This window comes from Chelonus insularis, unplaced genomic scaffold, assembly GCF_013357705.1.
Source record: "Chelonus insularis isolate UGA/USDA-ARS -01 unplaced genomic scaffold, ASM1335770v1 contig_133_pilon, whole genome shotgun sequence".
Lineage (NCBI taxonomy): Eukaryota > Metazoa > Arthropoda > Insecta > Hymenoptera > Braconidae > Chelonus > Chelonus insularis.
The window spans coordinates 249,418-264,814 of NW_023276374.1; the positions used below are offsets into that span (position 1 = coordinate 249,418).

Consider the following 15,397-nt stretch of genomic DNA (forward strand, 5'->3'; position numbering starts at 1 on the left):
AGAAAGTGTATCTTATGACCATAATGCGAATGGTCGTAATATGGTTTTCAGATCGGAATACAAGTTTTGTGGATTGCAATACTTGTGGTCACTAATTAGGTACTAAAATTGGCACGTTTCAATTTTACTCTTTTTCTTCAACATTTTCTTTCAGTGATATCAAAATGTATTTGTTTTAATTAATCTGAAGTTAATTAAAAAAATTTATAATCTGTAGTCAAGATTACTCATCTTTAAAGACGAAAGTAGTTGTTTTAATTTTGTAAATCAAATTTTCCATTCAATTTCAAACTAAATAGCTTTTTTATTTAGTGCGTACTTAAGTGTCTGTAATTAGGGGGTTTTTTAATTTCATTTTATTTCATTTTATTTCTCCGAGTTCTTCACAGTGAGTCATGACTCTCGTTAAATGAGACTCCCTCTTTCGTTCTCTGTCAGACGTGTGGGGCGGTAGTGTTACTAAAATAAACCCTACAGTCGAATAACTTTACAGACGAGTCGACGTACGCACAATCCGGTATCAGGTGCGTACGCAGTGCGTCATCCTGATAGGATCTCGAATCGCAATACGGCGACATAAAATTCGCCTGAATATTCCGCCTACTTAAAACCTCTTTTCCAATTGCAACATTGTAAGTCTGTCGTGTTAAAAATAAAATATTTCGAATTATTATTAATAATTTTACTCATATTTATTTCATGCTTTCATTATTCAATTAATTTTTTGATCTCGTCTTACATAGAGAGGGTTGTCTAGAAATTGATAATATATCTTAAACGTAATAATATATTTACATCATCAGTAGATAATTTTGATATAAATTTTGCTCTCTATTTCTTTTCACTACCGATCGAACTCTTGATATATCGTTCAGATGGATATAATAATGAAGGTATAACTATTGGATGTAGTTGCGGCGTACCACAAGGCATCACTGGATATTGCGAATAAGAAATGATGGCCTCCAGAAAAACGTCACCGGAAGGCGACTAGATCAATTCTGAGAAAAAAATTTCAAATTTTATGGCGAATACAAAATCACTAAATAATTCCTCCTTTTATAATTATATATTATGTAACAAAATTTACTATCATTTTGAAATTTTATATTAACTTTATCGGTTCATTTCACATTAACGATACCAGAATTTTTGTAAAACTGCATTGAATTATTATTATAGTAAAAAATAAAAAAAACAATTTTGCGAAATAAATGATGATGGCATCTGGCACATTGCCGCTAATAAATTTCAACCAATGATCGTTTTTCATTATTGCCAGCAGCGTTCAATTATCTATTGCTTACACATACGCACATACATAAGTAATAGAGAACGATAATCGTTCATGTCAACACTCTTAATATGATACTATAGTCTAACTTCATAAAATTCCGTCTATTTGTTATTAATATTGAATACAGTAGAATATTTACAGTAGTTATATCAATAAATGATGGTGATGATGCTAATTGTGCAAATAAAATATCATAAAAATAAATACGATTGTTAAAGAATAAACGGGCATCACGTAAGTGATCGCATATGAATATACACACGAAGAAATAAAGTAAAAAATATTTTGCAAATTTTTGACCATATGTTCATGGTGCACACATGTTTCACAGATTACTCTCATCTCTACTAAATGTAAGAGTCACGCATGCAGTTGAGATAAGTGCACCCTGAGGAAAACTCCACCTTCGAAAAATGGACGACTAAAGAGCATATAAAGAAGATAGAAAGAAAAAAAATATAAAAATACATAAAAATTATACATAATGACATTAAAATTTGCATCTCACGTTTGTTTATAAGCTTCATGCCTTTTTTTTTATCTACGAAAATCAGTGGCTCTTCAATTCTACAGCAATTTCATTCGCAAATCACATGGATGCATCGCGTGCGTATGATTACACAGTGGTCAGGTGGTCAATCGCTCGTGTATAGGCGAGAATGTTTTGAATTTAGATCAAATCAATGGCTGAAAAAGAAAAGAAAAATGGAAGTAATTGTATATCCTTTACCTATCATTTAACAAAGTTTCATAACTAAATAAACCAGAAAACAATTTATACATCCTTAGGTATTATAGTTTAAGATCATTTTTTTTATTTTAATGAAATTTTTTTAGACCAACTACCAATGCTATTTTGTTTTTTTAATTAACACTCTAGACAAAGGTCTCGTCAATTGACTGTTTTTATTGAATTACTGTGTCGTTAAAATAATTATTGATAAAAGAGAGAGAGAGAGAGAAAAAAAAATAATATAATAATAAATAAATTATGTAGTCATCCATTTTCGTAGTGTATTTAAATTAATGTGTAAGTAGCAAAAAATTAAAATTTTTTGTAAACGAAAAAAACATTTTTAAAATTGCCAAAAAGTAATCAAGCGATGGAAGTTTATTGGCGCGGGTGTATGAGAAGACAAAAGAGCACTAGGAGGGATTCCCTCCTAGTGTGCTGCAGTCGCATTAGTCCGCGTCGCTCCTGCTGCGCGCAAATTAGCACTACGAATACGAAGTTCAAACCAAGTTGCGAAGGAAAATAAGTATAGAGGAAGTACTTGAAAGGGTTTATGTAGACTGCAGATATGCATTGTGATGAAGAGGACACACAGAGGAGGAAGAAGTATGGACGGAAAAGAAAGCAAATGTTGCGATGAACGACCGCAATCAACGCAACACCGACCTGGCGAAAATTGCTTGGAATACATCCGGAATATATTAACTACACGGGTGTTCCAAATCTCTTTCTTTTTGTTTACTCAAAGGTCAAGAGGCAAGATTGAAAATTTTCTGTTTTATTAACAATAATTCTTAATTTATAATTTTATAGATAACCATATTTTAGATGCTATTAAAATTATTTAGAATTATTTATTATTTAGTAAAAAAAAAAAAAAACTATAAAGGCACGTGTATTTTAAGCTTAATGTAATCAAGCAGATGTCGTTTTTGTTTTAAATTTATTACGCTCTACTGATCATTATTGTGACGTATTACTGACATTTTTAATGCTTCTGGTCACTGACCAAATCGGTTCCTGAACCCCTGGAGTGATTTTTAAGAGACCGTTCAAAATCGATGGCTCATGAAAAAGGGACAAATTTGTCAACATTATTTTCAATTTTATACTTGAATTAATTCACACTTATTAATAAATTAACAATTAAATCCACCAAAGAAAAAAATATATACTTTTAAAATCTATTACCAATAAATTAATGTTCATCTAATAGTCATTAATTTATTATTATGATTATTAGAAAAGTTATGAAAAAAAGTTATTGCTTTTATATATCATACAATTGGTTCTGTCGGTGATAAACTCTTGCGATATCCCGCCGAGTATCTCCATCTTTTCTTAAATTTATTGATGCTTTATCTTCCAAATGATTCAACCACCCCCAATATCAGAAAATAGTTATATGTAACCTCATAAGTATTTCTTCAATCCCATAAAACAGCAGGTATCGAATCATTTCGATGGTTTAATTGAGCCGTCGAAGCAAGTGTACAAGGCTTTCCCTACAAAAATGTACATCTTAAGCTTATTAACCGTTACATGGTTTTACGTGTATCTATAAGTCGCTTTTAATTAAAAATAAATTTTTAATAGCCATATATAGCTATAGATAGTGATTGTAAATTATTTATTATTGTTAGTAACTGTTTTTGATGATAACTATCATAAAGGAGAAGTTGTGTAAACATAAATATTCAAATTACATTAATATTAAATATACACGTAAGATGTTTGATTAATACAAAATTGTTTATTTACTGTAAATATTTATTTGCATATTTTACAGATGAAAAATTAGCAAACAAAAATCGCAATCTCTAGAGAGAATTGCAATTTTGACTAAAATTTTTTCATCATTATTTTTTATGACTTTCCGCAGTTGACCCATAGGTTATTCATTGTCCAATAAATTTTTTTTTAATAAAAAAAAGAATTGGAAATCGGTGACTTGTCAAGAGCTTCTGGAGACACATAAATTGAATGGAAAAAGAGTTTTCACAATCTTTTAAATACTTTAGCTCCCGAGATATCGTCAATCTTTTTTTTCTTGTGAGATCAGACAAACAGGAAGATCGTAAACGGCTACGCTCGCTCTCGAAGACACGTCGCAACGACCGATCCCGGTTCGGCCGCTGCCCCATTACCGTCAACGGCACTCCTGTTCGAGAAAGACGCCATAAAGCCATAAACAGGGCGGCCTGTTAGTCGATACCTGTTAGCGTTAGTTCAAGCGGCATCGTCACGAGTCTTTTGCTTTCATGGCTTTTACTCAACGATCATATCTCTGATGAGCCTTGGGAACTGAAAAAAAAATAATAATAATTCAAAGGCGGTCTTTTATACGCCCACGTCATAGGGACACCGAAAATTGAGGTAAAAAACCACAGAACTCGCTATCATTGATAATAAAAATCTGGTAACGATGTCCTCAACACGCCATCGTTGCCTCATAAATTTTATAAAATCGGTTTGAAGTTTCTTTTTTCCAACTGATCGGTTTCTCCTACAAGATCAACACATTTTACATATTCTAATGCATTTTATTAGAATTCTTTATGGGAATTTTTACCTTAATACCTTAAAAATGAAGTGATGATCAATGATAAAATATATAATTGATTTTCAAAAAAATGATATAATGTTAGAAATAATTAATTTAATTTATTTTATAAACAAATTAACGTGTAATTGTTTGGGATATTTATTTGACTGTAAATTTTTTATCTGTGTAAAAGGGGAAGTTAATTACATAAAATAATGAATAATGTAAAGTAGTAATGAGATAAATAGCGTTCGTTAACAAATAATAATTCGTTAACGAATACAACAGCATCGTTTTTCTTTACTGCATATCCTGCTTTTTCAAGGGCTACTAGAAGCAAACCAGCGTTTGCACGGCAGGATGTGGCACTTTGTGCGTGAATGCAATCACGCAGATACAATCACTTCAAGATTGAGACACGTAAAAGAAAATGAATAATGAAATAATAATACTAAATAGTTATTTTAAATGTTTTTAACAGAAAGTTTATACATAAAAGATTTTTTCACGAAATTATGTTAAAAATTTAATTCGAACGAAATTTTCTTAGGGGGAAGTTTGAAGTATAGCAAAGTGTATAATCTATTTTAACCTTCGAACAAAATTTCCGATAATGGTTCGGCAAATTTCAAAGGATATTCTTCGCCGAAAGGTACACTCCTACGCATTGAGAAAAGGGTTAGAGCCGTTATATTACCTGAATTTCATTTAGGTTGCTCATATTATATTTTTTTATGAATTCTCCGTATGATGATACTTTGTTATAATACGCTGCTTATATAATAGATTAAGATTTTTTTCTTCGAAAACCGAGAACCTTGAGAAAAATGTATGTCTATAAAAATTCCACCCACACGAACATTATTTCTTATATACAGTAAATTGTAAACATTTAATTTTATATTGCGTGGAATTATATCGAGGTCTTGTTGTCGACCTCGTTGACCAGGAAGACAACATTTAAATTACGAGCGTTCTCCTTACAACAATTTACGAGTTCATCGAGTCAACTTGAATCTCAATAGTTATATTATTCTTTTATGTAAATCAACAAAAGATTTTCATTTTATATTAAAAGTCAAGATAAGTCGTTTCCAATCAATTCTCAGATACAACTCTTAATATTTCCTGCTTTAAATAGTCTTTACACTTTATTCGAATACTACGTTTAAACATAAATATAAATTTATGTCTACATAAAACTTTTTTGTATCATGTCTGGATTTTTAAGAGAAAATTATTTTTACCAAGGAACTTTTTTTTTATTATTTACTCGGAAATGATTCAGCCAATTTAATTCATCATCTAATCAATCGTAATTTACCTTGAGATGTATCGAAAAAGCAATTGGAAATTTAAATTTATTTTTTATCCTTATAATGAATAAATATAATAATGTATATTTAAATAAATAATAAAGACTATCGTTACCTTTTCAGTCAATTTTCCATATTCCACTTTTTGTGATTTAAATGGCGTAAAAATGTATAAGTAATAAACTAGAGTTGAAGATATTTTTGACAGATACGTGTGAGGTCGAGTTAGAAAATGTACAAAGATATACATAAGTACATGAACCTTTTGCTTTCAACCATATATACATCGTCTTTCTCCTCGGTGTTCCTGATGTATATGACGGTGAGTTATACAACTAATGGTTAGTCGTTTATCACACGATGTCTACACGCGAAATATAAATGCGTTTTCTATTAATTCCTTCCGTTTGGTGCAAGAATGCGTATGCAATATACATGACGAGCATCACGCGATACATTGCCTGTCGACGTCGTTGTCTCAACTCTTTCCTTTACCTTCTGCCACCGCCACTATCTCATATGTAAAAGAAGAAACATTGCATGTAAGATCATGCGAATTCAGGTATAACCACGATAATCTTTTCGTATACCTTAAATACGTATTTCCGCTTCAATTTTTTCTTCCGAGGACATACGAGTATTTAATAATGACCTTGAAGGTTTCCTTTCATATTATTGTCAAGATCTATCGAATATTTAGCATTTTATGATGTATTTCAGAGTCAAATTACTTATACAGGATGATCGTTCTTGGTTCAATTAATTTATTAAATGAAACTATAAAACATTTTCATTTGGAATAATTGAAGTTAGAAAGCAGGAAATTAATCAGTAAAACGTCCTTTGTTAAAAAAAAATAGCAATGAAAATTTGCGAGAGGGATAAAGTGGCTTATTCAGTTATCAAAAAAGGTGAGCAATCGATCGCTGATTATCGATGCTTGTCTCGGGTGGTAAGTACACGCACCCCAATTGAGTAGTGGCACCTGGCGCGGCAGGTGACTTCTTCTTCTTCTTCTTCTCGGCTACCGCACTTTCACTTTTATTTTTGCTTGTTATACCTAGTCACCAATATTCTTTGTCCCTTTACGAAGGTGGGTTAATCGCCATCGCCAACTTAATGATGCTTGAATCGCACGGTGTTACCCTCGAAATTTATTTAATTGGCGACAACATCGTTATTTATCGGCACACGTCTGCCTGTGACTCCGAAGAACAGATATTTTCGATTTTATCCGATAGTGTTACTGGAATATCTGAATAATTTATTTATTAAAATATTTTATTTAAAATAAATGAAAAAAATGTCACTTTTATTGAATTATTTTTGTTTACGTACTGGCGCCAAATCAAGTTGGTTGCATTTGCAAAAGTTTTTATGGCATGCCGTTATCGATCGAGACTTAGCTTGGAATGATACGAAGACTTGCATTCAAAGATTATTTCTCTCTTCTTCCATGTGACTCTGAAACGACGAGACATAAGGAATTAACGAAGCAGAATGAGAGAGTAAGAGTTAACGTAAAAGAGAAAAGACATCAGCGCAACGGAGAAGTGATGCAGCCGTTTAGTTAAGAAAGATCAAAGGCACACCGGCAATAATTATAGAAATATGCGCATTGAAACCGCGTACGACGATGCGCGCTAAGTGTTGGAATCGGGGTGAGATTTGTCGGCAAACGCTTCACACTCGGATTCCCTTTTAACTTCCATATTTACTTGGAAATCTCCGGATGTCAGTGATACAGTTATCCGTTTAATCCTCTCGCTTATCATAAATTCATTTAAATTTTTTTAAAAAATTATTTCTCTTTCTTTTTTCGACAAAATAATTATTATTTGTTTAAACATAAAAATTATTTCATTTTGGTTTTGTCCAAATAAAAATAAAAAAAACAACTGAGTGCAATTACGTAATTTGGATACAAATGAATATGAATTAATCAATGTAATGAATAAAATAAATTACTTAACGAGGGCGATAAATAAATGAATAAATAAACTTGAAATTTAGCAAAAGATCAAGTAACGCGACTGATGTTGCAAGAGATTTACGTGTATTCAATGACCCACATGCGTCTCTCGAACAGTTGACGGTGCGCGAACAACAATTATATATTTGGCGGGCGCGTGAACAGTGAGGAAGTGAAATGCAGTAATATTAATTTCAGGTTGGCCTGACTAAGAGTCTCTCGTGACAAATGCGGACATGGCGCGATCACTTGAAATTTCACAAACCACACGTTCAGCGTATCAGGCCCGTTCCAACGAATTAACAAAGCCCACAGATTTGAAGATATTATGATAAAAATCATTAGAAAGAAGCAGGTAAATCTCATTATCACAACATTTAATTATTTTATTGCAACAAATGATTAATTGAATAATTATTTTATTTTCAATAGATAAATGTGAATGTGATCATTTTAGACTCACTAAACAAGCGTTAATTTACGGAAATACGAAAGTATGAAGAACTCATGCACACTTGATATTACATTTAAGTCTAGCTCTTATTACAGGATACATCTTTTTCAACTGACTGTTCATGTAATTACGCGGTAATTCAAAAGAGCCTCAGGAGAGGGATATTGTCGATTAGCTGATCGCGAGTTTCTCAATTCTTGATTTTATAAATGAGATGAAATAGAAGAAAAAAATGAAAGGAAAAGCTTTCAATCACACGGACAGATTTTTATAAAATTAAAAATTACATATGGCTTTTTTTTTCTTCCATCAATTGACAGATACTTTTTCTCATGAATTATTCACTCCTTTTGAACTGACTAAAAAATAAAACAAAAAAATATATGTAACATTTGAAACATAAATAAAATGATAAAATGCTTGGAATGAAGAGAAAGCATAATATTGCAATAAAAATAATTTTTTGTAGAAACAACTAGTACCACTAGATTGGAGCATTGCCAAGTGTTCTGAAGTGCATAATGAAGATATGTGTTACACGACAATTTAAATTTCCCGCGGCTTATTCCAGGAACGTCTAATACACTCCCGGAAGTTCATTCACAATATTCCGCGAGGCACACACTCATGATCTCTCACTGCCGCCTGCAGGAGAAGAAGTGTCTAGTCGTCCGGCACAGATAAATCCAACGAGTGGTGTCCTAAATAATGCGAGCTGCCGTCTTCACTAGTGCGAATCGTGCGTCTTGTTGAAACACTACTTTACATATACAAGTAAAATAAGATACATGTACATACGTATATATTCTTTAGTTTATTCCATGCGTGCGTTGACGGCGAGGATTACGACTCCAGTAAACTTAAACTAAATCATCAGAATATTCTTCCAGGTGTCCTCTTAGCGCCATATCATTCTTGAGACCAATAAAATGTCATGCCAAATAATTTATGGGCTCATAAAATTATCTATTTCATATATTTATAATAATGCTTAGTTAGAACTTGATGTTTTGTAGCTATTAAATTATTCTTAAAGACAAAAAATTTATTACGAAACAAATTACTTTTATGACATTAAAGGAAAAAAAATTTTCATTATTGCGATGATTATGTTGCCTTTTTTTCATCGCAAAAAAATTATTTTCCAACCGATGTTTTATCACTAAACACGTTTATAATTGAATTTCGCCATAGAAATGACTAAAAAATATTCAATTGTTTAAAATAAATTCATTTTATGTAACAAATAGTGGGATTTCGATGATAAAAAAAAAGCAATACGTGAACTAAATAAATCATTTACTTAGTTAAAGTCCAATATCATCTACAACTTGCAATCTCACGAATACAATTAATGCTCGACTATTATCACTAGTTTAAATAAAGCCTACTTGAAACTGTACTTCTCCTTTGTCGTATTTTTTTCACAACAATTCGTGCACCACGATTCGATTCCGCTACTTCGATCAACATCCACCGTAATTCCCAATTATGTGGTGAGTGCAAGGTGTTCAATTACAGCGTGAAATACTTACTAAACCAAAAGACAGAATACGTATAAAAAAAGCATGATGAAAATGGTAAAATAGCAAGGAAAGGCTGATTAGACATGGCTAAGGTGTATTGTATGTGCTATAAATCTCAAGAGTCAGGTGGAAGACGATGGTCATCAGCTCGTAGCAATCCACGTGGAGATCTCATGAACTCTAGAGTGAGAGTGAGAAAGACAAATAATAGTACTGAAGAGGAAGAAGAAGAAGTTGTATGTATTAGTAGTAGTCTTCTCATATGCGCAAACGTCTTAGCTATGACCTACGACCCTTAAAGCTACAACTTACTGTACACCCGCTACGCTTTCTACGATCTTGCACTCACGATCCATCGGCTCTCCAGCGAATACGCAATTTCGATGCAAACCCATGCCACCTCTACCTCGTTATAAACTTATGACTTTCATTATTATCTTCTAAATAAAAATTTTATTCAATAAACAGAAATATTAGATGATTTTTGAAAATATTTTCAACGTTTATAAAAGATTTATTGAAATTATTACATTATACAGTAATGTTTAAAAATTTTTCATTCTATTACTCTAGATCGCAATAACCTCTCCGTCTCCATTTCTAATTGGTTATGAATAGTAGCAGAATCATTTCCTGATATTATGTAGTAGGTTTCAGTAATTATTAAACTTCCGGTACAGAGTTGAATAATCAATTATTACTTATACTTGCTGTCATGATAGTGATTATAACCAGCACTACACATTATTGAGGTTGTAAAGGCTGATGTCGGAAGCGATGATATACAAGTAAGAAAACCATGTACCAATCTTGGACCATAAAACTGGACCTGGACTCCAGTAATAACGTGTGAACGTACTATCCATCAGTAGAACAAAACAGTTAAGCAGCAATCAGGACAACGTGTATAGTAATGAACACCACTATGTATTGCAGCCCACCATCATAGTTCATACTTGGCTGATGTATTTATAAGCCAACAAAACACGACAAAAAACATCCCACACTAGAAAAGATATTCTGTTGCTGCAACAAATCAATATAACATAAATCTTTTCTATGAGTAATTAATGTTTGTTTTCATATCTTTTAATCAGAAAATTCTTTTTCATTATTGATCTTTCACTCATTATGCCAAAATTCTTGATTGCTATTTTTTTTTTTCTTTAAATGAAAAAAAATGTCAAAACTTTGATAAATATGATAGACAATAATGAATTGTGCGGAAAAAAAACATTTTTTGTTTCTTATTATTTGTTGATTAAATTGCAGCTGATAGGATATCAATAATTATTTATCTTAGTTAATTAACTTGGGCTTCTTGATATAATTACAATTTGAAAAAGGGTGGAGAGTCGGTAGTTAGGCATCAGTGGCACCTGCACCGACGTGTATCATCATAATAAGCCCCATGAATTTATTCGAGTGTCGTTTTTTGCAGGCCAAGTGTAGGCGGTCTCGCCTGCTTCTTTTAACCCCTTCTACTGTCTTTACAAGACATTATTTCCTCCATTTATATTATTAACTACACTGCTCTGTATAAAATTTACATCGAACAAGAGAATAAAAAAAATACAAGGAAGTCTTTAGTTTCTCCTGATGGTCTCCACGATAACCTGAAACTTTTTTTCAACGAGTTTGGGACAGTTTTAATATCTAGGAATTTGCAGGTGCTCTCGCGCTGATTTTTATCATTACGACATTCAGTTTTAATGCGTATTATATATTCATTAATCTTCCTTATAAAAATATACGCATATTCATTCATTAGGTTAATTAATTTTTGATAATTCTTTTTTTGTGAGTAAAATTTCTTTTTAACTATGCAATAAATATATCAAGGAGAAAATTAATGTAGTAAACATTCAGAGACTCGTTGAAGAAATAGAATAAAACAATAATTTTTATAATTAAGTGAAATGAAAAAAATGAAAATGTTTACTTCAAGACTATCTCATCTCTTCTAATTAAAGTTACGCCCAAGATTATTTTCTTTCGCACGTTCTAAATATTTTTTTCTCATCAACAACTCTTCAAGCATGTAACAATAAAGTGTTTCCTCATCGTCGGTCAAACATTAAGTTCGCAGTCTAAACCAACCAACCTCATCGTCATCTACACTAGGCGTTGAAGCCACCACGTAAATCTACGTTAACGATATCACCAGAAATAACCGGGGTGACGCTATCGCATTCAAGACACGTGAGAACACGCCACTGAGACACCTTTTCTCCGTCTCTCTGTATATTTTATTCTTATTCTTAAGCTCTCTGGAAATAATCACAAGCAAGATCGTATCCGTGAAGACTTTTATTCTGGCTCCTGCCGCGACAAGTCCTCGACGTTTTTAAGTGTACCGTTAAAAATTCCCTGGCCATTTTACTCAAGCAATTTGTTGTGAATTTTCGAAACAAGAATCTGTGGTCCCTTGATAATATGCTACGCCCTCTGGGGAAATGAAAAGTGCAAGAACCAGATTCTCAACGTCACTTGAACAGCCATTACTGAACGATAAGAGCCATCGTTCTCACACTCGTAAATTTGTCAGTACCAAGGCCCATCTTGTTTTAAGATATATTTTTCTACACTTAAAAATTATTTCCACCTCAATTTGTACGCTCTTTCTTATCGTATTGGCTACTGACTGGAAGACAGAATGAGGAAAGAGAAAAAGGGCTTGGTTACATAGATAGTAAATAATGATGAAGATTCAATACTCAATGTTATCTTATCTCATTCCACCTTTAATTCATACGATCAAGACACTAACAAGTCTATACGATATTATTTTTTACTTATTTATTATTTATTGTTTTACTTTTAAATTTTTTCACCAACTACCAACATTTTTATCGTAACAACTGTAAAACTCTTTGATGTATTGACATTCATTTAATCTTTCAAGATTTATATTGATTTCTCATTTTTATTATTATTAAGAACTAGAAGATCAGTCAAATAAATCATTTATACATAAATCCAAAATGAATAATTTCTCCAAGAGAAATTTTTATTTTCAGAGAAGAGAATAAAGGATTGTACATCGCAGCAGGAAGTGTAAGAGCATACTGCGAAAGTCGATGATTTTTATTCCTTTCTCTCATTGAAGAATAGAATTTTCTTTACAGCTCATATTCTCTCTACCTATCTATCTACTTTAAAAGTCTCTCTTCACCGAAAGACCGCTGTAAATACCACTAATCACTCCTCGATCCTTGCTAACCTAGCTTGACCCTAACATAAGAGTTATAGTCGTTGGTTTTATTCGGGCTACTTTTCTTTCTTTAGCTTCTTCTTCACCTTCAGAGACCTCGTCCATCCAGTGAACCTTTTCCTTCCACTAACCTTGCTAGCTCTATCATCACTACATGTGGTGATTTACATCTCCATAGATCATCAAAAATATATAAAACTGTTTACAAAAATCATAACCAGCAATTTTGATGCAATGCGGAAAATAATATCGATATTTCATGACAGTTTAAAAAGTAAGTAATTAATTAAAATAATAAAATTGATGATAATTAATTTTTCATGACACAAAAATTTTTTATTTAATATATCATTTCCAAAACCTGTTATCGAGGATATAAAAAATTAGTCAAAAGGACTGGAGATAGTAAAAAAATGGTACATGTTATAAAAAAACGTAAATTAATCGAAATGTCATTTTTAATCATGCTGTTGTCGTTCATCGGTACCTTCACGATCGCTGCTTCCGGACGATCGACTGTGACTGGGTGTTCTGCTCCGACTACGGCTTTGTCGGCTTCTACTTCTACTCGTTGGCCTTTCATACGTCTGGCCACCGCCATCAGCATCAGTTCTTGGTGCTGCTTCTTCAATTGGTTCTTTTGATAACATGTCTATGTCATCAACTCCACCTCGTTTCCTTGATCTCCCACCTCGTCCTCGCCTCCTGCTTCGACGTCGCCTTCGTCCTCGAGATTTTCCACGGCCCTTACGCCTTCGTCCACCTCGTCGTCTTCGTCCACGTCCTCGTCTTCCCTTTTTTCCTTTCCTTCCTCGTCGTCGTCGTCTCCGGCCACCACGCTCCATTGGTCCCTGCTCAGTTGACATTTCAGGATCATTCATTAGATAATGGGCTCCTTTTTTTTGAAGGATCCCATACTCTAATCCTCGTTTTAACGCTGCTCTCAACTGTAATAAATATCAATGACACAGATAAAAATTTTAATGGCACTAAAAAACAAATATATTTAAAAAGAAATTATTTGGAAACAATTTCTCTTTAGAAATTTGTTTAATTAATTTAAATTAATTACCCGACGTTCAAGAGTAGGTTCTGAGTTATATTCTCTCATCACATAATTGAGGATATCCTTGGTAGTCGATCCTTTGGCCTCACGGAGATTCCGGATCGCATCGACGACTAACTTTTCCATCTTCAGCGGTGACTTAACCATCTTGATGTTGTGATTTTTACTATTTCACAAGAATATGTAATTCAGGAAGACAAATGATTTTTTTTTCCAAATAAATTTTTACATCCGAACTGGGTAGTGAACAGCTTTTTGGCAATTGTCTTGTCAATTTTCTTAATTTTCAATGATTTCAATAGGAATTTTTTTCAGATTTTAATGCTGACATTATTTGAAACGCAATAATATAATTTCCTCGATAATTTTTCAGGTAACGAATGATTTAGAATAAAATAAAACGGGAAGAAGAAATTGCGTGAACGTTTCAATGAGACAACCGCTGACTTTGTTTATTCAACAGCAAAACATCTACATCGTTTGTCATTTGGTTGCCATGAGGGAAGAGAGAGAGAAAAAAACAACGAAAAGGTAAAGGGGCTTTTGTTTCTCATGTTTGAAGTGAAGTTGACGAGTAATAAGATGTGTAAAACGAGCAATGTAAGCAGGTGAATGCAAGAAAGGCGGAAGAGTGACGAGAGAAAGAAAGTCACGACGAGAAATGAGCATAGAACGCATGGCCACCCGCACCAGACACTCGACCGGTGTCATATGTTTATAAATAGTGTATCAACGTAATGCTCTCTGCGGCTGTAACCACACGAAAGATTTACGAACGCCCGCGCATAGTAACCCGCTAGACGATGAACGCGGAACGGAATTTACTCTCGACATAAATGATACAGGAATTGTGCCTTAGTTTTAACTCTTTGTCGTTTACTACTTTGTTAATTAATTGACAAAAGAATTATATTTACACTCAATACTTGAAAAATACTTCCTTCAATCTCTGTGAAAGTTAATTCCCTATTTTTTTTCTTTTAAAATTTTGTTGTTTTCATCCAATACTATCAGTGACAAAAAAATGAGATAGTCAGGCATGCAATTGAGTCATTGTTATTTTTTTTTTTAAATGGATAGAAATGTTTATTTTATCAAAATAATTATTCATTCATAATAAGAAAAACAAACATCAAATAATCAGTAATACGGGAAGCAACAATCTTAAGCAAGCAATTACAAAAGATGTCAGTTTAAAGAAGTGAAAAGGGAATCCAAGAGTCAGACGTGAAATTTGAAATATAATTTGTGCCTAGACGTACGTCTAGATCATA

At 32.6% G+C, this 15,397-nt stretch overlaps 1 protein-coding gene across 1 annotated transcript; it reads right to left on the reverse strand.

Annotated features, from left to right (window-relative positions):
- Positions 1-13,392: 13,392 nt before the first annotated feature.
- On the reverse strand, positions 13,393-14,592 carry LOC118074220 (CWC25 spliceosome associated protein homolog). Its single transcript, XM_035095272.1, has 2 exons — positions 14,130-14,592; positions 13,393-14,004 (listed from the first exon to the last, which is right to left on the reverse strand). The coding sequence occupies exons 1-2, from the start codon at positions 14,268-14,270 to the stop codon at positions 13,516-13,518; spliced, it is 630 nt and encodes a 209-aa protein (XP_034951163.1). The 5' UTR covers positions 14,271-14,592; the 3' UTR covers positions 13,393-13,515.
- Positions 14,593-15,397: the final 805 nt, after the last annotated feature.

Bases quoted from the DNA above. Each gene is read 5' to 3' on its own strand.
- LOC118074220 (XM_035095272.1), bottom strand. From the start codon at position 14,270: ATGGTTAAGTCACCGCTGAAGATGGAAAAGTTAGTCGTCGATGCGATC. The intron at 14,005-14,129 runs GTAATTAATTTA...TATTTATTACAG, and splicing joins AACCTACTCTTGAACGTCGG to TTGAGAGCAGCGTTAAAACG.